At 33.7% G+C, this 22,795-nt stretch overlaps 1 protein-coding gene and 1 pseudogene across 1 annotated transcript; one reads left to right on the forward strand and one right to left on the reverse strand.

The window, feature by feature from the left end:
* LOC104756138 (uncharacterized protein At4g02000-like) lies at positions 5,006–6,410 on the reverse strand. The gene is made up of 2 exons (XM_010478669.2): positions 6,398–6,410; positions 5,006–6,221 (listed from the first exon to the last, which is right to left on the reverse strand). Exons 1-2 carry the CDS (start codon positions 6,408–6,410, stop codon positions 5,149–5,151), a joined length of 1,086 nt encoding a protein of 361 aa, XP_010476971.1. The 3' UTR covers positions 5,006–5,148.
* Positions 14,362–18,944, forward strand: LOC104733731 (annotated as a pseudogene).

Here is a 22,795-nt window from a genome sequence, read left to right on the forward strand (position 1 = left end):
CAGATAGTGATACAGAACCAGTAGTTGCAACTAAGACACGATATGATGAATCTGAGATAGAAGTGCCTGTTTCAAAACCAGAAGGGTTACAACTTGTTCACAAAAATCATTCAGCATCTGATGTTATTGGAGATTTGAATGAAAAGATGAAGACTAGAGGAGTTAAAATCGATTTCCAAAAGATGACAAGTTACTTTACAGTTTTGGAGACAGTGTTCTATGAGTGCTTTGTGTCGATGATTGAACCAAAGAATCATGTAGAAGCTGTTCAAGATGATTTTTGGATTATTGCTATGGAAGAAGAGCTTGAACAGTTCGAACGGAATGATGTGTGGGAGCTAGTGCGAAGACCAATAGATGTGAATATCATTGGTACCAAATGGATTTTCAAGAATAAAATTGATGAAAGTGGTGTTGTGGTTCGCAATAAGGCTAGATTGGTAGCACAAGGATATACACAAATTGAAGGGATAGACTTTGAAGAAACCTTCGCACCAGTTGCAAGACTAGAGTCAATTAGGTTGTTTCTAGGAATGGCCTGTATCCTAAACTTTAAGGTTTTTCAGATGGATGTCAAGAGTGCTTTTTTGAATGGGATTTTACAGGAGGAAGTTTATGTTGAACAACCCAAAGGGTTTGAGGATCCTATCAAGCCAGATTATGTTTATAAATTGAAGAAAGCTCTTTATGGGTTAAAGCAAGCTCCAAGGGCTTGGTATGAAAGGCTAACTAGTTTTCTTATGGAGAAAGGTTATGCTAGAGGAAGTGTTGACAAGACCTTGTTTGTCTTAGAACAAGATGATGATATCATGATGGTTCAGATTTATGTTGATGATATTATTTTTGGTAGTACATCTAAGAAGCTAGTGGATGCTTTTGTGGGTAACATGACACAAGAATTCGAGATGAGTATGGTTGGCGAACTCAAGTACTTTTTGGGACTACAAATTACTCAGTCTGATCAAGGAACGTTCATTTCACAAAGTACTTATGCAAGGCAGCTTCTGAAGAAATTTCAGATGGATAAGTGTAAAGAAGCCAAGATACCTATGAGCACATCTCTGAAATTGTCAAAGGACATTGATGGAAAGGAAGTAGATGTCAAGCAGTACAGGCGAATGATAGGAAGTTTGTTATATCTCACTGCTAGTAGACCAGATTTGAGTTTCAGTGTTGGAATGTGTGCAAGATATCAGTCGAATCCAAAACAATCACATCTAGAAGCAGTCAAGCGGATCATTAAATATGTAAGAGGGACTGTTGATTTTGGAATTTGGTATTCTAAAGGCTCTAATCAGGGTTTAGTTGGGTATTGTGATGTTGATTATGCAGGAAGTGTGACAGATCGAAAGAGTACTAGTGGAGGATGTTTCTTTTTGGGTAATAATCTCATAGCATGGTTAAGCAAGAAACAAAATTCAGTGTCTATATCTACAGCTGAATCAGAGTATATAGCAATGGGAAGTTGTTGTACTCAGTTGTTATGGATGAAACAGATGTCAGCAGATTATGGTATGGATTCAGGAATTTTACAAGTGTATTGTGACAATAAAAGTGCAATTGATATTTCTAAGAACCCAGTCCAACACTCAAGAACCAAGCACATTGATGTAAGACATCATTTTATCAGAGAATTGGTTGAGAAAAAGCAAGTTCAGATTGATCATGTTGATACTGAAGATCAGTTAGCTGATATATTCACAAAAGCTTTAGATTTTAATCGATTTGCAACATTGAGGAACTCAATTGGTGTGTGTGAGATGTGATTCTGAGTCGAAGCTAGTCGGGAAAAAAAAAGGTATAAAGGATTCTGGTTTTTGGAAATAAATATTTAAGTAAACCAATTCTATTTTTACGGTTTATTTGGGTTTTATTTTAAAAAGAGGTTTGGTGGTTGTCATCGGGTGTATCGAAAAGAAGAAAAAAAAAATCTTGTGTGTGTTTTTTCTTTGGTTGTATCGAGCGATTGACAAAAATTTTCAAGAGAAGATGGTGAGAGCAACTCGACAAGGTTTGGTGAGAGGAGGCAAGAAATCAAAGGTGATTCAAGATGATGGTGTTTTTAATCGCCCACACCTAGTTGATGACTCGAGTAGTGATGAGGATCAAATTTATGTTGGATCTGGTGGTGATACTCAAGTTGATTCGGACGAAGGTGAAGATTCCACAGAGAGCAAATCGGAACAAGGGCTTGATGATAAAGAAGTCTCCAATCATGAGGAAGAAGAAGTTCAAAATAAGGGAAAACAAGTTGCTTCGGATTCTGAGGATTTCGGGTTTGAGGAAGTCTTTGTGCAAAAACAGAGTGCATGTCACACGGGTAAAAAGCGGAAGATGAAGCAAGGATCTACCTCTGTTGCCAAGCGATCTAAATCTGCAAAAACAAAGGTGAAGAGTGTTAGAACAAAAGGAGAGTTTCGGTCTGATGTTTTTGTGTCCAAGGAAGCTCAAGCAAAGTATGCAGACATTTTTTCTCGAGATGTTACAAAAGAAAGAGAAATGGATTTTTCTCTACAGGATAAACTTGGGATTGTTCATAAGATTATGGATCTAGGGTTGCATTTTGCGGTACAAGATTTGCCTGTCTTTAGTAAAGAAGTGGTTTGTGAGTTTTTTGCTAATCTGCCAAAAGAAAAAACTAAGAGTGAAATTCTTGTTAGAGGTCACTGGTATGAGTTTTCTCCTAGCGTTATCAATGAGGCACTTAATCTTGCATCATTGACTGAAGATGAGATGCTAGCAGATGCAGCTGTTGAAAAATTAAGTAAGAATGAACTTGCAAAAGTTCTGAGTGGTCGAGACAAGTTGCCATGGAATCAGTTGAGGGTTAGGAATCTACCAGGAGATGTTGCAGCTCTTTTCATGTTAGCAGGTTATAATTGGGTTCCTTCGGCTCATCGAGATCATATTTCAGTTTATCGTGCTCGAATTGTGTATAAGATTGTCAAAGGAATTCGGTTTGATCTCGGACAACTCATCTATAAACAGATTATGAAGATAAGTTGGAGTGATGTTTCTCGGTATGTAATTTTTCCTAGAACCATTTTCGAAACTCTTAAGGTTCAAAAAGGTTCCGCTTGTGTTGTCAGATTCGGAGGAAAAAGTGGCTGTTGAGTTTTATACTCCATGTGTTAGGACTGGGCGTGCTTATGCGGTTAAACATAATTTGCTTCCTATGAGCGCAGACCCTTCACTAGATCACAGCCAAATGAATGATGGATCTTCATCAACTTCAGAGGTGATTCAGTTGGGTAGCATTCGTGTACCACAGTTTGGTCAAGACGATGAGGAGAGTTCCTATGGGGCTTTGGTCGATACAGCACAAGCTTTACAGAGGCTTACGGACGTAGTACAGAGGCTCATACAGAATCATCCACTTTCCAAGTTGATTTGAGTTGTTTTTAACTGTTGTATTCTCAAGCAGGGGGAGATGGAGAAGAAGCTGCTGATTGGTCTGAAATTCTGGGGGAGTTTTTTTTTTTAGCTGGTCTGAAATTCTGGGGGAGCTTTAAACTTAGCTTTGTGTTTTGTACTACGACTTTGGAAGTTTGTTTTTTGTGACGGAGATCATTTTGGTTCATTTTGTTTGGTTGTTTGACTATGGCTTAATGTTCGGATGGGGTTTATGTTATGAACAGTTGACTATGGTTTTAAGCTGTTGTTTTTCTTTCCTCTAAGCCAAAATTTATTATGCTTGAGAAACACAAAGTTAAAAAGGGGGAGATTGAAGATGTAACATGTGTTCAAAGGATGAACTACTTCAGAAGAACAGAGTACTGATTCAAGAACAGAACATCAGGAAGATTATGTCGGTGTTTAACAAGCTAAAAGAATTATACAAGAGTAGAAGGTGCGAGAAGCTTCTAGAAGAACAAAGAGTTTCATGTTTACAATAGGAATGTAAACATAAAGAGAGAAATTTCCTATATCATAAAGAAAAAGGAAATTGTCCAAATCCTATTAGGTATAGAATAGGAGAAGTCTTAGTTCTATAAATAGGGTGCAAAGGCTAATTGTAAGTCTTAGCACAAACAAGGAAAAGTTAATCTAGCTTCTAAGTTTTAGTCTTTAAGAAATAAGAAGAGCTAAAAACTTAGAGAGAGCGTGAGGGTTCTTTTAGAAGAGTCTTGAGAGATTAGAAAATTGTTTAGAACAAACTTGTAAACAGATTTTCTATCAATTAAAGAGAAGTTTAAAAGAAACCTTTGTTACATTGATTAGATCACAAGTTTTCATACTTTCAGTTTTTACTTGGCTCATTTACGTGGGGAAATAGGTAGTCTTATAAAATAAACCTAACACGTGGTCAAGTAGAACACGATTAATTCGAATAAATTAATGATCTAGAGTTTTTTTTATATAGATAACCGTTGGAGTAAGATAGTATATGAAGACCATAGAACATGTAAATAATTTATATGAAAAGTTTTTTTTTTTTGTTAAAGAAATTACGTACGTACTATATTAGTTTTCTTTTCCAGCTTTTTTTTCTCTGGAATCAATGAAATAAACAGTTATATATTATGACCGTAAGCGATTTTTTCTATTAAAGTTTGTCTTTACTCTTTATAAATGTTTTAATTTTGTGTCAATTTTACTATTTAAAAAACGTCCTTACTCCTTATTCAAGGTGTATTAGCAAACCAACACAAAGATATTTGCTACATGTGACGTTTGAAAGCCACGTGACAGTATAGTTGGACTCAGAAGGCGCGAATTGTCGAAGGAAGTTGATGACCCATCATTGGTGCGAGCTCAGATCTCTCTCATTTTTTTTTTTTTTCAACAAGTCTGATTTTATATAACATGAACCAAAATTACAGCTGTAGAAGCTTCTACTTTTCACCTATTACAAAGTTTGGATTATCACATGAAGAAAGATAATCTCATTGTTGCATAACTCAAAGTGGCCAACGCCTTTTTTCTTCTAAAGTTACTTATAGATTGGTAAACAAACCGATTAAGCTAAAAGATGAAATAGAGATCAGTAGACTGATCTGCGGCCATTTCTTCATCTTCCTTCTGCTGTAGATAGGCAGGATTCAAAAAATGCAAACCATGCTTGAAAAGTAAACTAACTTTCTACTATTCCTGCTTCGAAGATACCGCAGGTTCCCAAAAAACCTTGACAGTGATTGTAGAGTGTCTTTATCTCTTCTTCGGAGGTATCTGAATTCCTCCATCTTTGTACTCTTGTATCTTTTGCTTTTGTTTTCTTTCTTTATCTTTAGCTATCTCTGATCTTGGATGTTTCGATGACTCTCCTACTTCAAATTTAGATGTTTGTCCAATTCCTGCATTTTTTATCTCTTTTGCAGTGCTTTCATGATCATTAAATGGAGTCACATTAGAGCAGTTTGAGGATTGTACTCTGATACTTGATACCCTTTTTGGTATTGGTACTGCAAAATGTTGAACATTTTCAGCTTTGAACTCTGGAAAGTAAGGCGAAGCTGCTGCTATTTCCTCTGGATTAAGAGGAGGAGTTTCCACTCTTGGAGGTTGAGACCTTGGTGCTGGAAATGATGTATCTGATATATGGGATTGTGAATTGATATCATCCCTGTTTAACTCATCATTCTGAACCACTCTATTCTGATCAAGTCTTTCGGAAATTGCAGGGTTGACTCTATTAATCGGGATACGCTGAAGGAACGGACACTGAATCCTATGGTGAGTCATTCTGTAACAGTTACTACAAATTCTTCTCAGACGCTCATACTGAAAGCGTATCATTGCTGTTTCTCCAGATCTAAACCTGATTCTTCGAAAGAAACGTAGACAATCAGTAATTCCAAACCTGATTCTTACTCTGATACAAGCTATCTGAGTCGTTGTTGCTTCATGAAAATCCACTGTCACTATTTCTCCAAGTCTTTCCGCTATAAGCACGACTGTCTCATCAGAGACATATGGTAATGGGATGCCACGAATTTGAACCCAGAGATCGATAGTTGTTAGAAAATCTAAGCTTGGAAAGTCCTCCCATCTTTGGACAGCAACAAACCAATTATTGAAAATCCATGGTTCTCTTCTCTGCACTGAGATAAGATCAACTTCTGATTGAAAAAGAAACTGAATAAAAGTACCATCCAGAACTCTTCCATGAACTTGTGAAGCTAGACCCCACGACCTTGGTAAGGAGGATATCACAGTCTGAAAATTCTGAACACTTGGATTCAGTGGTCTAGCTATCAGACTTAGCCTGTTACGAGTTATAGCTAAACCAGATCTCTCTCATTTGATTTGACACAGTTGAAATAAATGTTTTGAGAAAATTTTAAAAGTAAAAGGCCAAAAAATGTGAAAATATTGATATATTACCCCCAAGGAATATCTTACTATATTAATTGAGAAGTACAAAATTAAAAATAACCTTAAAAGTGTAAAAAATTACATGTAATTGCCATTATAAATTGTTAAATAAAGACTAAAATTGTTAAGGCTATAAAAAATAATTAGTAATTATTAAAAATTAAAAATCCTACTATATTAATTAACCAAAATCTCAGGATTACATGGAAAATCAATCCATCTAAACTAAAAACAGAAACCAAAAAATCGAAACCAAAAAAATATCCTTTAACAAAATCTTTATCCTATTAACAAAAAAAATCTCAAGCCATGAATTTTTAAAAAGTTTAAGTTTTTTCAAAAGTATCTATATCAAAGCTTTAAACTATTTTATTCATTGTTACAGCAAGCCTCAATTTTTTATTGATATCATTTTTTCAATAACTATATTAAAAATTGAAAAAATTGCTATGATTCTAAACCAACAATTTTAATGACAAACCATTATATATAATTTAATTAATAAATTATTTTTATAAGTTTTTAAAAAATAAAATGTTCAGCCTGTGGTTTACCGCGGGTTAATACCTAGTAGGAGTAGCAGTGTTCTAAAACGCGCTATGCGCTTGCTACGCGGTGGACAAACGCCTAGCGCCTAACCGTATATGCGGGTGCCTAAGCGGAATCTAGGCGGATTATATATTTTAGATATATAAATATATATTTACATAAAAATAATATTTACATATATATATAGGATGAAAACTTATACACTTTAATTTCAGAAAAACATAAAACAAAACTCTTATCTATCAAAATAGTTTAGAATCTATAATAATCTCACAATTTAAACAAAAAAAAACATAATCCATTCAAAAATTTGTAAAATTGACAAAATGTAAGTTTATAATTACTTTGGAAGCAAATTAAATTTCATAAGTTTAGACTTTAGAGGCTAATTATAATATTTATTTGAAACAAAAACAATATTTTAAAAAATATTTAATTACAGTACTTTTTATCATTTTAGTCAATATACCGCCTAGAATCCGTACAGGCGTCCGCGTAGACCGCATAATATCCGCCTAAATGCTATTAGGCGTCCGAATTATTTAAAACCGCATAAATTACCGCATAGCTAAAATTCGAGACGCTCGATCACCGCATAGCGTATAACCGCCGCCTAGGCACCCGCGTAGGCCGCATTTTAGAACACTGAGGAGTAGTATAAGAAAAGGGAAAATCAAACAAGTAATTATTTTGACCATGCCCAAACGTGTCTTTTAGTCAACATGTTACATGTCGTATATCATCCCTTATATTCAGCATCTACAAAACATTAGACATCAAACCATACTCAAATTATTGTGTTATATATGCAAAACCCATAACCCACATATCTAGAAATCTTTTCCACACGTACGTTTTTTTATTATTAACACGTTTTGTAGATCTAACTATTCAATAGTTTCTCCTGCATTTAAAAAGGTTTCTATACAAAAAGAGATGATTACACAAGAACCAGTGTCTAATTTTTTAAATAGTGCAGAATCAGTAAGTGTCTAAAGATTGTTTACTTTTCTAATAATATGTAATAATAAAACTCTATTTTGGAAAGTATACTAATATTCAAATAGTAATATCAAACTACTACTAATAACTATAACTCATATGCGCATATTATTTGAAAGTTGTAGAAGTATCTAAGGGGGATGTATTGAAATAATGATTTTGGAGGATTTGATGGGATTTAAGAAATTTGGAATTTTTGTAGATTTTAGGGAAGTTGATATGATTTATAGGAAAATTCTTTCAAATCCCACCTAAAACCATGAGATTTGGATTTCTGTATTTTTAACTAAACAAATCCTCTCAAATCCTCTAGAATCCTTAAAATTTATTAAAATCCAAATCCACAAACTGTTTTGAATAACAGTGGATTTTAAAGTAGATTTTTAAATCATCAGTTCAATAACATTGGATTTCAGGAGACTTTTTAAAATCCATGATTGAATAACATAGGATTTGTAACTTTTACACAAATCATTTAAAATGTCAATTTGAATACACCCCCCTAATTTTATAAAAGAGATTCGCAACATTTTGCAAAGAGCAAAATAACTTTTTAATGTATAAAACTCTGACTTTCATTTATTTGTAAAGATTATCAACTTTTTTTTCCTTGGTTTTGGACCTTTTTGGTTTAGAATAAAGTATTTATCATTTGTTATTGAAAACATTAATATCTTTAGAGTCCATTTGATGGCTAATGAAAAAAGACAGTACTCGAGCATGTTTTCTTTTATAGCCTTTCTTTTATGTTCTCTTCATAGAACTTGGTCAATCTTTTTCTTCTTTCTTTTCTTAATGAATAGGTTAACAAAACAAAAATAAACGAAATAGTATTAAAGATGTAAAAAAAAAAAAAACCGTTTTGCATAAACCATGTTTTCAGAATGGTTTAAGAGAAAACATATATCATGAATGATGCATTTATCCATTACATATTTTCATGGATAATTAATCCACTAACTGTGAGTATTTATCTTAACATAGGTAACACAAACTACCTGTATTTTATAGTATCAGCTAAATATTTTGCTATAACAAAAAAAAAAATTTTAAAGTAAGTAATACAAATTAACTATTTCATAACAGCTGACATAATAACCTTTGTTTGTTTTAAAAAAAAAATCTTGTTTTATTATTTAGCTATATATAAATAATACTACAAACTTGTCCGACCAAAAATATTTTCCAAATAATGTGCCGAATTTACTATTTTCCTATCAAAATGTTTGGAAAACGAAAAGACAAATCAAACAATACACTGTCCAAAATGCGGTCATCCACAACCGTTAGTGTGTGTGACCATGTCCTTTTTTTAGAAGAATAAAGAAACGAAACCAAATTAATATCTAGTTTTAGTTGGTCCTTTAATTATGTGATGGAAGGACGTGTTCACATAATGACAATATAAAGCTTCCTATAAAGCACACATCAAATCATCAACAAGTATCACTGTGTATGAATAAAAAAATGAAATCATTAACCATTGAACTAAAATATTATACATATATATTATATATATATATATTAATAGCGAGATTATGTAAATACTGCCTTTGTTATATAGAACCTTCAATTCATGATCCTAATATAGTATATATATATATATTGTCACTAATGTTGGTGAGCATTGACGATCTCTGTTCTTATATTTATTGTTCATGTTACTGTTTCCAATTTAAACAATGAAATTTATCTATTTCCTTCATACTTATTATTATTATTTTTCTTTTTGTCACAACGTACATAATTAAAGCTTAAGAAGATATCATATACTATTTTTTAGAATGATATATGGTTCAAATTAAAGTAATCTGAGTTTGGTTTAATTAATAAAATCCAAAAATGTCGTTTTCATTTAATATCTTTTGGGTAACTCATAGTATTGCTTTTTATGTGTGTGTGTGTTTTTTTTTCGAGCACAATAAAAGCTTGTTATGATGTTAACAGCTGTCCCCAAAGGAGCAACTCGATGATATGTTGTTCAAAGTTCCAAAATTGCAAATTTTTTGTTTTGCATGTTTCAATTTAGAATTTTTTTTTACCACTAGTAAACATATCTTCTACGCTTTTTTTTTAACATGGATATCAAAATAAATACTACTATTTAGTTTATTAACTAGTTCAACTTATCTCACTACTTACAATAATCCGGATAATTGTGAGTCTAGTGGACTCCATCCTCAACTACGAAAATTTAACAATACGGCTGAACCATTTAATTTACATAATAAAAGAATATAGGAAATTATCTAAAAAGTACGGCTGAACCATTTAATTTACATAATAAAAGATTATTATTTTAAGTTTAACAATCATATTGGTATTGGATACTGACGTATGATAATTAATATAATATTTTATAAATGATGTTACAAGTTGATAATTAACGATGAAGGATAAAGTGATGAGAACATAAGCTCAAGCATCACCAACACTGTTAGAGTTCCAACTATGTATCAACCGCCTAGGACAAGATCCGGTACAAGGACGATGCGTGAAGAATTCAATAAAGCTGTGGAGAGTTTAATCAACTATAAAGACTTGGAGAGCACCATTGACCAGTTCAACAATCTCACCCTTGGCGATATAAAGCACCAACAAGAAGATATTATGGATAGTGCAATTAACGTCACGAAGCCCGACTTAATTATCGGCCCGAACTTTTACGAACCAACAAGTGAAAGGCCTCTCCTTAAGACCAACCAAGCCCAAGTTCTTTTTGTCATCACTCCAAACGAAAACACTTAAAAGACATGAGTTAGAAGCTTCCAAGGCCAAGAACTTCCTCCCCAAGCCAAGGTAAGCGTTTAAATATTTTCTAATAAATGAGAAATTTCCTTTTCTTTTGCAGGTTGGTTCGAAAGTAATCTAGATTCCTTTTGTAGTTTATTTTGTGAATTATTTGTTGCCTTTCTTCTCTTTTCAAAGACCCTAGAAGGTCAAAGCTGTCGACATATTAATAAGGTCCATTGCAGCTCTTGTAGTTCACGTTTTTGCCTATTATCAATAAAGAGAGAACTTTTCTTTTAATTGTTTTACGAGTTCACCAATCTTGTGCGGGTTCCCCTTGATTCGTGAGTTCCTCGACTTATCACAATCTCACTCATCGATTGTGTGGTGTCCATCGATCCATCCCACTCCTTAGTCGACGCAAAGAGAACCGTGTGGTCCTTTGTTCCGGCACCGTCAACTCCGGTTACGACATCGACGTAGAAAGCACCGTGTGGTCATCTACTTAGATCCGATCATCTCCTTGATCTTATATCATAAAGTTTTCTTGATGGGATCTCTTTTAACTTTCTCACATATATATATGTGGTTGATTTGGTTCTGTTTTGATTTAGAGCTTCTCCATTGGATTTAACTATTTTTTAATTTTATTATTTAAAATTTAAATAAATAAATAATATGATGAAGTTAACATATAGAAGAATCTCGCATCCCTTTCACCGTTGGAGAAGCTCTTATATCCTTTTAAATTTTATGCAAGAAAATTCTTCACCAGCAAAAAGAAAAAGAATGATAAAAACTTTCATGTGATCATTTGATTCATTATGGGCATGGTCCCCATATCAATACGATGTTGTTTACGGTACGAGGAAAAATGTGTGTTTGCCAATCCAAATGTTTATATTTTTATATAATGTTTTGAAAAGAAAGAGACAAATCAGTCTCTTTAACAAAAAAAAAAAAAAAAGAGACAAATCAGACTATACATAATGATTGGGGTAACCATGGTCCATGATCATGAGTGGGATGTCCCATAATTTATAGTATAACAATAAAAAGAGAATCCTAAAGTTGATAGTATATACTGTTTATTAAAAACATTCCTAAGGTTTTTAGTTTTGGCTCATTTACGCGGGGACATGTGGTCGCCCAGGGACAAGTAGAACACAATTCATTCGAATAATAAATTAAACAATTCATTCGACTAAATAATTAGAACACACATGCACACAGCAACGAATAAATTAATGATCTAGAGTTTTTATATATATAAATAACTGCTGAAATAAGATAGTATATGAAGACCATAGAACATGTAAATCATTTATATGAAAAGCTTTTTTTGTTGTTTGTTAAAAGAAATTAGGTACGTACTATATTAATTTTCTTTTTCAGTTCTTTTCATCTGGAATCAATGAAACAAACCTTTATGAATTATGACCCTAAGCGAAACTTTTCCAATTAAAATTTGTCTTTATAAATGTTTTATTCTGGTATCAATTTTATTTTTTAAAGAACGTCTTTATTCAAGGTGTATTAGCAAACCAACACAAAAATACTTGCCACATGTGACGTTTGAAAACCATGTGACTATGGGTGGACTCAGAGGCGCGAATGGTTAAGTTGATGACCTGTACGAGTTCAGATCTTGACACAACTGAAATGTAAATGTTTTAAGTAAATTTTAAAAGTAAAAAGGGTTAAAAATATTGATATATTACCCCAAGGAATATAGGAGTAGTAGAATGAAAGGGAAGACTAAACAGCTAATTCTCTCTCTTCAAATATTTTTGACAACGCCTAACCATAATGTTTTTAGTCAACATGTTACATGTCGTCGTATATTCCTTATTTTATATAGCATCTCATAATCATAAACATAAGACATCACACCACAATCAAATTATTGTGTTATCATATGCAAAACCCATTTCAATTAACACATTTTGTAGATCTAACTACTCAATAGTTTCTCCTACATATAAGAAGTTTTTATACAAAAAGAAATGATTATACAAGAACTAGTGTCTAATTTTTTAAATAGTGTAGAATACGTATGTGTCTAACTTTTCTAATAACATGTAATGATAAATCTCTATTTTGAAAAGTATACTAATATTCAAATTGTAATATCAAACTTTTCTAAACTTTTTACTTATTTAGTTAGAATTTTATCAGTGGATGAATATTGGATTTGTGGTTGAGCTTGTTGACTGTGAAAGTAATTTGGAAACATAAAAAATGGAAAAATCTGGATTTTGGAGGACATAAAATGGGGGTTTGGACGAATGTTTTTTAAAAAGTTAACAAAAATCAAATATGAAACAACTTTATTTTTTGAAGAGTTAATATCTAAATAATTAAGAAACTCGAGTTTGTAGCCAGTATATGCTGTATCAACGATTTCATTGTTCGGATTCGATTCTAAATCTACTAACTATCTTTGATTTTCGAAGTGGATCAAATAAAATTTTGGACTTATGATAATAATTTAACCACTATGTAGTGACCTTAGCATGATGGTACAATGTACTTGATTTTGATGAAGTCTTAAAATTAAAATTTAGTACTAGGTTTTGGTAACCAAAATAATTTATTAACATTTTTTTTTGTCTTAATTAACCAACATATACATACTTCATAGTGGTATGAGAAGAAGGGCTACGTTTGTAGAATTTGCCATCCTCTCTTGACCGTGTTTCAAAACTTTGATACGTTTGACTTTGACTCTTAATATTTTTCTTTGTCCACTTTAATATTTTCCTTTCTTTTGTTTGAATAGAAAATTAAAAAAGAAACGAATAATTTTCCCTTCCTCCAACGGTGGTTCTAAATCGTACCTCCCCCAAACCAAAGCACCGATATGGTTAAATTTTTAATACTGTTACATAGTAAATAAAGGCTAGCAAGTGTTCTTCACTATAGAAATGGATAATGTTGATTACTTATTTATTTACAACATTTGATTTAAAATAGAGATCTGAAGAAAATAAGAGGGCGTAAGTGTAAAAAACATTGATGGAGACAATGTTTAGGGAGAGATGGGTGGAGGAAGGAGAGTATAAGTTAGGGAGTACGGACGAGGAGAGGAAGATGAAACAAGAGAGATAGAGACACGTGTCCGGGTTTTATATCTGACGGTTTAGGGAGAGTCATTTGGACTAAACGGGGTCGTACAAGGATTTGGTTGTTGGGAAAGATCAGGAGGACTGGAGAAGCAGTGTGGTAGTAAAATCCGAATAGTACTTATTGTCTCCTGCTTTGTAGGCTTATCGGAATAGTAATTAGATGAGGAGTCTGTTTAATCGCACAATATGCATCAATTGAGATTTTGGCTAACTCTAATAAAATCCGAATATATGTTAAATAAATTTGGTTCAAATGTTTTAAATATCCATAAAAAAAAAATTAACTCATTCAAAAAAATAAACTAACCAATACTTCTAGAACGTTTCTGAACGGATTTGTTCGCATCAATCCCACCTTTTTCTTTATTGTCATGTTTAAGCAAAATTATAAGTTTTCGTTTTTGAAAAACAAACAAACAAGTGTCGAATGATATAAATCAAAAACTCCATCCAAAAAATGAAAAATATTTTAGGTAAGTTAAGTAAGTTGGGCGTTTGTCGTTTGATATCCTCTTATATGATAGAGCAATTAAAAAGAGCTTTCTCACCATATTAGATAAACAATGATTGGTTTGTAGGCTTTGGCATGGGTATGTTTCTTTCTTTTAAAATGTCTTTTGCTTTGTAGGCTTATCCGGTCTAGTACTTATGTGAGGAGGAGTCTATCACTATGTTTACTCTCACACAATATGGATGCATTAAAAAAAATAAACAAACCCGCCCGTTCCTTCAGCTTTCAATTGGACGATGAAAAGAACGACGACGTCACTAGCCAAATCCTCCGAGAGTGGCGACGAGACGACTCTTCTTACTCTACACGGAGGTCGTCTGCTTCAAGGAGACAACGGAGCTTGAGCCGTTTCTCTCACCGCATGCCGGATCCTGAAATCGAAGTGACTCCGATGAGAAACGGGAAAGTTTGTTAACACCGTGAGAGGTTCTGGATTTGGTGAAAGATGATTTAGCTGTTGAGTTTTTTTTGAATCGTTTTCCGGTGAGAGCGAGATTAGCAGCGGAGAAAGAGGACGATCTGGTTTAAGAAAGTCCAGCGGAGGAAGCGGAGGCGGAGGAGAGGTGACGAATTCGCAGAGGAGCGGACGGTCTGTATCTAGGGTTGTTGGTTCTGGTGGTAACGGTGGTGGTTTACGGAGGTTGGATGCGGATACTGAAAGCTCGAGACGGCGGAGGTCGTTGTCTAGACAGCCGGCGAGTAATCGTGTTGGTTCAGTTAGGCTAGATCCGGTGAGCAACAATTCGAGCCGGCGAAGGTCCGTTTCTAGACAACGGCGGTAATTCAATTGGGGGAGTTAGTGATAACGTCAATTCGCGGCGGCGACATTCGCTTTCTGTTGTCCGTCGCCGGATTGAGAATTCTTAGGTATAATAACACTTTTGTGATTGCTTTCTGTTGTTTCTTCGTATTGTATAGTTTTCTCTGGGCCCTTCGTGTGTGATTGTGATGTGATGCAATATCTATTAGGAACTTTTTGCCTTTTTAGTTACAATAGGAAGATACATAATTATAAATCCAGTAACGATTTTAGCTGTAGGTATGAGATAACTTTGTAGCAACAGGACCATGATTGACTTGGTTTTAAGGTGGGGTTTTTATTTCTTACCCTTTCTGATTTTGATATCTTCACTTTAATTAAACATATTTATGAGTACTATAAACAGTTGCAAAGAGAATGACTTGATTTATGAATGGTGATTTGTTTGTTGCCAAGAGAATGGCTTGATTTATGAATCAGTAGGAGCAGTGTATGAGACTTTTCGTTGTTGTGTGCATTTGGCTTTTTGATATGAATGGTGATTTGTTTGTTACATTTGCAGAGTGATCTAGAACAAACTCCAGTATTCAAGCAGTTCAAGGGATGTGAAGAGCTACATGGGTGGGAAGAGTCAAAACAGTGGGTCTCAGAACTCTGCTGCTTCAGATAATAGACAAGGTCTTCGAAATTCTATCTTTGTTAAAAAGCGTTTTGCTATGAATGTTTGTTTATAGAGGCTTAATTATTCTTTTTGTGTATATCTATCTGGTCTAACTTCATATGCTGAACATATTATATGCTTTTCGTTACTAACGGGGATAAATTTTGTTTGGGTGATGCAGTTCTGCAGTCACAGATGATGAAGGAAACAACCTCCGATGGGGAGAAATAGATGAGGAAGATGACCTTTGGTTTCCTGCTTCCGCCTAAGCAAGTGATTGGGCCGGACCAGGACGGTTATATAAAGCGACGGAGCTGGATTAAGTTCAGTGACGCCGCCCATTAGGATGCTGGTAGCTACCTGACAATGTGTTCAACCGGGGATATCAATAGCATCTTGGAACGAATTAGAGCTCCTGGTAAAAATCTCAATACTTTGCATTTTTGGTTTGTCAGGATTCATTGTTCTTATGCTCTGTTTTGATTTGTCACATGTTAGCCTTATGGCTGGTGTTTGTGTAAACGGTCAGTAAGCTCACCTATAACAATTATTGTTGGTGATTCTTTTCAAACAAATCCTGTTTTAGTCATGGATCATCAACTATATATATCTTGATCATTAACTATATGTTTTCTTACTAGTTTATCGTAACTGTGTAACATAATAACAAAGGTAAAGTCCTCATTTTTACTCTCATTATGAACCACTTTCTCTTAAGATCTGTGAGTAGATCATTGGAATTACTAGTTGCTAAGAATATAAAGAAGCTAAGATCATTGGAATTACTACTCTCTATAATGTGGCTACTGTTGAGTGTTGATCCATTGCCTTTAAAAAATCTTGTAATGAGGAAGGTGGATTGGTGATATGGTTTCTTATGGTGAAACAATTTTGCAGCTAATGGAGAACAAGGTGGTTGCAGCCAATCTTCAGGACTTGGTCCACATTATCTCATCTCCCATGTGGCTAATGAGCTCAATGTACCTCTCTTGTCATTTGCAGCAACAGACCCGACTCTTTCTGTTTGGTTAGTAGCTCGTGCTTATGATTCTGTTTGGTTAGTAGCTTTTTGCTCTTGCTCTTGATAATAGATCCTTCTCACTTTGGGACTGTTTTGTTTTGAGTGAGTGATAATAGATAGTATCAAACCCTCTGTTTTGTTTTGTTTCCTCTGCTGGTGTTATTTGAATGAGAATCCGTTTTGAAGTTTAGGTTTTTGATGTGCAATTTAGCAGAAATAGAAATCTAAATTTGCAAATAGAAATCTGTTTTGAACTACGCATTCTGCTTGTATCAAACGGACCCTCCCGTTTGTGTTTCTTGAATCGGTTCAGTGATCTATATAATTGATCTATGCTTGTTTCATTTTTATCTCTCGTTTGTTTTCTGCTTCATTTAGAATTCTTTGGCTGCTTACCTTATTCTGATGTTGATAACTCGTGTGTACATGTTTATTGTGCAATACAGAGATGGATTCTATTGATGTGGAACCTCCCACTCCCATGCCTTGTGATGACTATGGTACTGCTTCTTGCTCATCCTTTACCCTTTTTTGTTGTTGTTGTCAATATAGGAGTTTTGCTGTATCTGATCAAACCAAACAATCAATGGTCATATGACAATTCTGGACGATATATAGACTAGGGAAGGAAAAGGCATTTAGTTGAACATAAACCACCTATAGGCTCTGCTTTTCTTTATCAGTGCCAATATGACAGTTCATTAATTGAATATCTGTTGTTTTTCTTCGAGCTGGTCCTGATGATGGTGTCCCTCTGGTCTTAAAGATGGTGTCCCTTTGTTTTGGAGTTTTCTACTTATGTAAAGTATTTTTAAGCTCATGAAATATTAAGAAAAATACATAACTTCATGTACCTATTCATGTATTTAATTAGCGTGGAATATTTGCAAACTTTATATGGGATTTTCATTTTCCCTTGACATAATAAGGAGAAAGGTCAATTTCAACAATTGCGGGGCTGTAGAATAAGATTGTAAGTAACGAGTACAATCGCATAAAAACAAATACTTTGGGGGCGTCGGTGAAAACTGAAAACTGGTTTTGTCGACGTCGTTTTTGTTAATCGATCATGTTTTCATTAAGACTATATAATACAGTATCATTAATCTACATACTATATATATATATAGTTAGAAAACACGATAATTCTCTTTTCTCGATTCGTTTTGATTTTTCAATACGTTAAGGTACGTTTGTTAGGGTTGCTATCATGATGGACTCTGTTTCAATGGAGGATAACTGTGGTCGCCGTAATAAGAATCCGAAATTGGACGAAGGATCGAAATCACACTCAAAATAGCGCGAGCTCAAGTGGGGAACAGCAGATGAGGAGGAATACTTGCGACAGTATTTGTTGTATCACTATCAATTCGAGAAAACTCAGGTAAAAAACAAAACAAATCTCTTGATTTCTCTTGACTTTGCGCAAGGTTAGGGTTGATTCGAGATCTGATTTGGAATGTGTTTGCTTAACTTAGGGTTTCTATATTAAGTGGGAGCAATTTGATTACTTGTTCCGTAGTAGATCGTTGGATGTTTCCGAATCTATAAGCGAGTCAAAAAGAAGCAACGCTGAATTGATCCGTGAGTTAGACACTCACTGCTATCGAGAAGCACAACGAAGCTCAAGGAACAAAACTTGTGTTTGTCCAGCATGTCGAGGCAAATTACGAATTCACCAGTGGTCTTCAATGCTGGCTAACGTTTTGGGCTATAGATATGGCCTCCTCATCCACTCCTGAATCTAGAATCTATCAAGCAAGCGTGTGGCGTCGCGGAAAACGGTTTCATACTTTTATATTCAGGCTCAAGCCCACGGACGAAGGTGACATTTCTTCTTTATCAGGTAAACGCTTTTTTTTTTCCTTCTATTTGAAGTTAATTTAATATATGTTTTGCTGTGCTGCAGAGATTGATGCTGTTGAAGTGCAACCTCCCTCTCCCATGCGCTATGTATTGGATAAACCACCTATTGTCTTTTCTCTAGCTGGTCTGGAAGATGACCCATTGCCTGGAGTCCCCTTTGTCTTCGATAGAACTGGAGTTGGTCTTGATCCTAATGGGTGGAGCCCTGGCTGGTGATGATCCTGTTATTGGTTTCTTTCCAGATGATAAAATGTCTGCCAATACCTTTGACATAAACTAGTATTTGTTTCCTATGTAAGTCGTCAGTTGAGAAACTTTTTTTTACTTTATGGTTGAAAAACAAATTTTGTATTTCGAAATTGTGACATACACAAACATTATTAGATATCGTTGGTTGAAGAACAAAGATTTACTAGTCTGAAAGTTAATGAGTTGTGTTGGGGAGAGGAAAATTGTGTACAATGCCATCGAGAGAAGAGAAGAGAAGAGAACGTTGGCTGGCAAAAAGGACATACAGAAACGTTTACAAACTAGAACACACAAAGATAAGTCAGAACAAGAATTACATTCAGAATTTGATAATAAAACCATGAAAAATATGGAGACTACAAAAAAAAAACAGAGTATCAACTTAGGATGTTAGTAGATGACAGAAAACAAATACAAAGACATCAAGAAGAGGGCAGCCGAGAGAAACCAATAAGCGCAACCATCGAACACATGCTTACAAAACATAACTGCAAAAAATATATATATATATATATATATTTTTTAAAAAGACATAACTTGAACTATTTAAATTTGTTAATATTTTTGTTTTCCATATAAAACCGATGGGTTGGGAAGGAGGAAGATAGGAAAGTGTCCAACAAGGTCTACATACGTCTCATGAATTGATTTGATGTCTTAATTATTTCTTCGCGTTTAACTTGAGCTGTAGGACTAGTTAATGCAACGACTATGTAGATTCTTTTAAGCGGCTTCTTGTGCAATTCCAAAAGATCAATTCTTGTTTAAACCAAGATATAAGCCAATGTGGTTGGCAGGAAATTAGGATGGAGGATGGAATGTTTAGTTGTTGGAGTATCAGTAGAGAACATGCCTTTTAATAATATCATTTCCATATCACTATGCCAATGCAGATATACAAAAAAAAAAATTATTGCATTCAAATGGAACTAGCTCTTTCACTCAGACTTTTATTATTTGCATATAAAAAAAAATTTCGTTATGGTTGTTAGTTTTATAATTGAGTTTGTTCGTATTATTTTATATAATTAGATAATTTAGTGTGTCTATTTATTTATTTCCGGCTCCTGGTTGTGGACGTCGTGGATATCCTCTTTTGTTTGGAATGTAGACAGCAGCAAACTGAGATAAAGATCGTCCGCATACAGTCTGGCGGTAGACGTATGCAAACCCCAGATGATATCATGTAATTGAGAGCCGTCTTGATGTTTTGGATGCCCTTATCTGAATCGTACTTCAAGTTGGATAGACAACTCTTCTTGTAATTGAATGGAAACACCAATATTGTATAGAGCTTGTATGGCTCTTACCAAAGAGACAGCCCAACAAGTTGATGCATAAAAACACATGAAGAAAAATTGTGGTGATCAAATAAAAAGATTCCACCAAAACAAAAGAGGAGAAAAATTAATGATGGCTAAGCAAAATATTAAAAGCAATAAAAATATATACAACCAAATTAGTCACTTTTTATTTAGATACAGTGCCACTTTTTCACTCTATTGACACGTGAGAATAATTTAATTACATTTTAAAATTCTATCATTTTTTTTTACTCTTTTGAGCTAATCTTGTACGTTGCTGACCAAAAAGAAATTCTATCATCTATGTGTCTTAGTTAGAAGCATAATTTACCTTCAAATCTCGAGTACACCGGGGACACCCCTACAGTCCCAAGAATCCTCCTACATATATAAAATAATTACTCAAATATATAAGCAAGCAAATAAAATACTATTGATTATCATTCAAACTCTTACAATAAATTGTATAATCCGACAACTGGATCATAAATTTTTTTTTTTATGTTAACCAATCTTCGTAATCCGCTTGTGTAATTACTCTTTCATATTCAGTCTCTCTAATGGTTATGGAAGCTAGTCAAGTAGATAAAAACAAATTTACAATATACAGTATCAATATACAGTTTAGAGTAATTTATCAACCTTAAACAAGTAAAAACCTTTAGTTGGGACGTCACACTGAAGCCCATTTAAAACTAAAAGAGAGACTGTAGTAATAAACAATGATACTGTATAATATACCTGTGAATCTTCGAGTTCTTCTGTATGTGTAGATGAAGTAGCTTCCCCTCGACTGATCTATTAAAGAAAATATATTTGAGTTAGATAATTTAATTATTTGCCAATCAAAATCTATTTGTTTAACATATAATATAAATAATAAAGAATGTAAATTTGGTTTACCTTTCTTGATGGTGCCTCTTCCTCGGTTAGCTTTCCTTTTCTTAATCCATTGCTTTTTCCTTAAAAAATACAAAACCAAAAGACACAAGAAAACATAAGAAATGCAATGGCTAGAAATGTGAAAGGAAAGGAAAGAACAGCTAGTAATCAAATGTTCTCATCGGAAACTCAGGTATCTCTTTTTGTATAACTCAAATCTTTGATTTTTTTTTCTTTTTTGTTGTTGTAACTTGTAAACAGTGATATTTTTCACTAGATATGTATGTGACTTTAATTACATATTCTTTTCTGAAATTTTCTATCAACGTCGTCGTTAATGTGTTTTTTGGAATTATTAATAATCACAAACACCACTGTAGGAAACTAGGAATCATATAAGCACAATGTCATAACTCATACGTAATTAACTCTAGAATTCACATTGATTACTATATTAACTAACTTTTTAATAAACAGCTGTTGGTGAGTACTAATTAAACCATACAACATATATATATATGTCAAATAAATAATTGAAATGAAAACAGCTTATTTAATTATATATTCTACCCTGTCGATGGTTGACAAAACAAAAATTCTACCTTTTAGCTATACTGTTTTTTTTTTGAAAAAAAAAAAAAAAAACAGTAATAAAACTCTAAAATCAATATACGGCATCTACATATTGTATGGTACACCAGTTCATTTTCACAAATGCATAACATCATATTTTTTTTCTTTCAAATTTAACATTTTTGGTTTGTCACAATGGAGTTAAGACGTTCTTTTTTGTTGGGGGGCAAACTATGGAGTGGAGGTAAAACTTAATAAATAAGTTTTCACCTAAAATTATTTGTTCTCAAAATGGTATGTTTTAGATATATTTTTATTTTAACAATAGCTAGCTAATTAATAGTATAGAAGTTGATTATTCAAAAGTAAGTTTTTGTGCTTCAAATCTTCTATATTTACTCGGCCCCAAAATTAATTCCCACTTAACTATTTATCCCTCACTCAAACCTGTCCGATTTACAGGGTCCCATATATCAGTATGCCATATTGTGTTTTAAATAACATGCGAAGGATGTTCTTTTTGCCAATCCAAATGTTTTCTTTGTTTGACAAAAAAAGTAAAAGAAAAAAAATTATTATTCGATAACAATATACACCAGCTGGCCACTGATAACAGTAGCTGTGATGTCCCATAACTATTTTACAATGGACTCATTGTTCAATATCAATATAATTAACCAAAAAAACAATCCTATGTTTCAATTGCTCATTCACGCATTATCTTAAAAATGAACCTATCATGTGTCCTTGGGCAGGGACTAGTGGAACTATGGAAGAACAGTAAGTCAGCAACGAGTGTCAATTTAAATTAATGACTATATAGAGATTAAGAAGCTTACACGAATCAGTTTCTAGATTTTGAAGCATATTAAGCCGTTGGGCTAGCAAAAATATATGAAACCACACAACATGCATGTAAATAAATTAAATTAACAAGCTTATTTACGTACAACCTCGTTCATTTAAGAAGGCACTACTTCCTTAATTCGCATCAAATTAAAAAAAGAAAGAAAGCATTTACTATATCCCAAAGTTCTAATTTATTTAGCTTCAATATACGGACAATATTTAGTGTGAATAAAACAATCTAGAGAATAGAGATCAGCCGGTAGGCGAAATTGTTTTGGACGCATGACGATGAACAATGATCGTACCTACTAAATTAACAATTGCTCCTCACGTCCGGGTGTTGCCCTTACTTTTAATTTGTTTTATTTACGGGACCAGGCCCCTACTCTCTTTCC

This window comes from Camelina sativa, chromosome 2 (genome assembly GCF_000633955.1).
Source record: "Camelina sativa cultivar DH55 chromosome 2, Cs, whole genome shotgun sequence".
In the NCBI taxonomy this organism is placed as follows: Eukaryota; Viridiplantae; Streptophyta; class Magnoliopsida; order Brassicales; family Brassicaceae; genus Camelina; species Camelina sativa.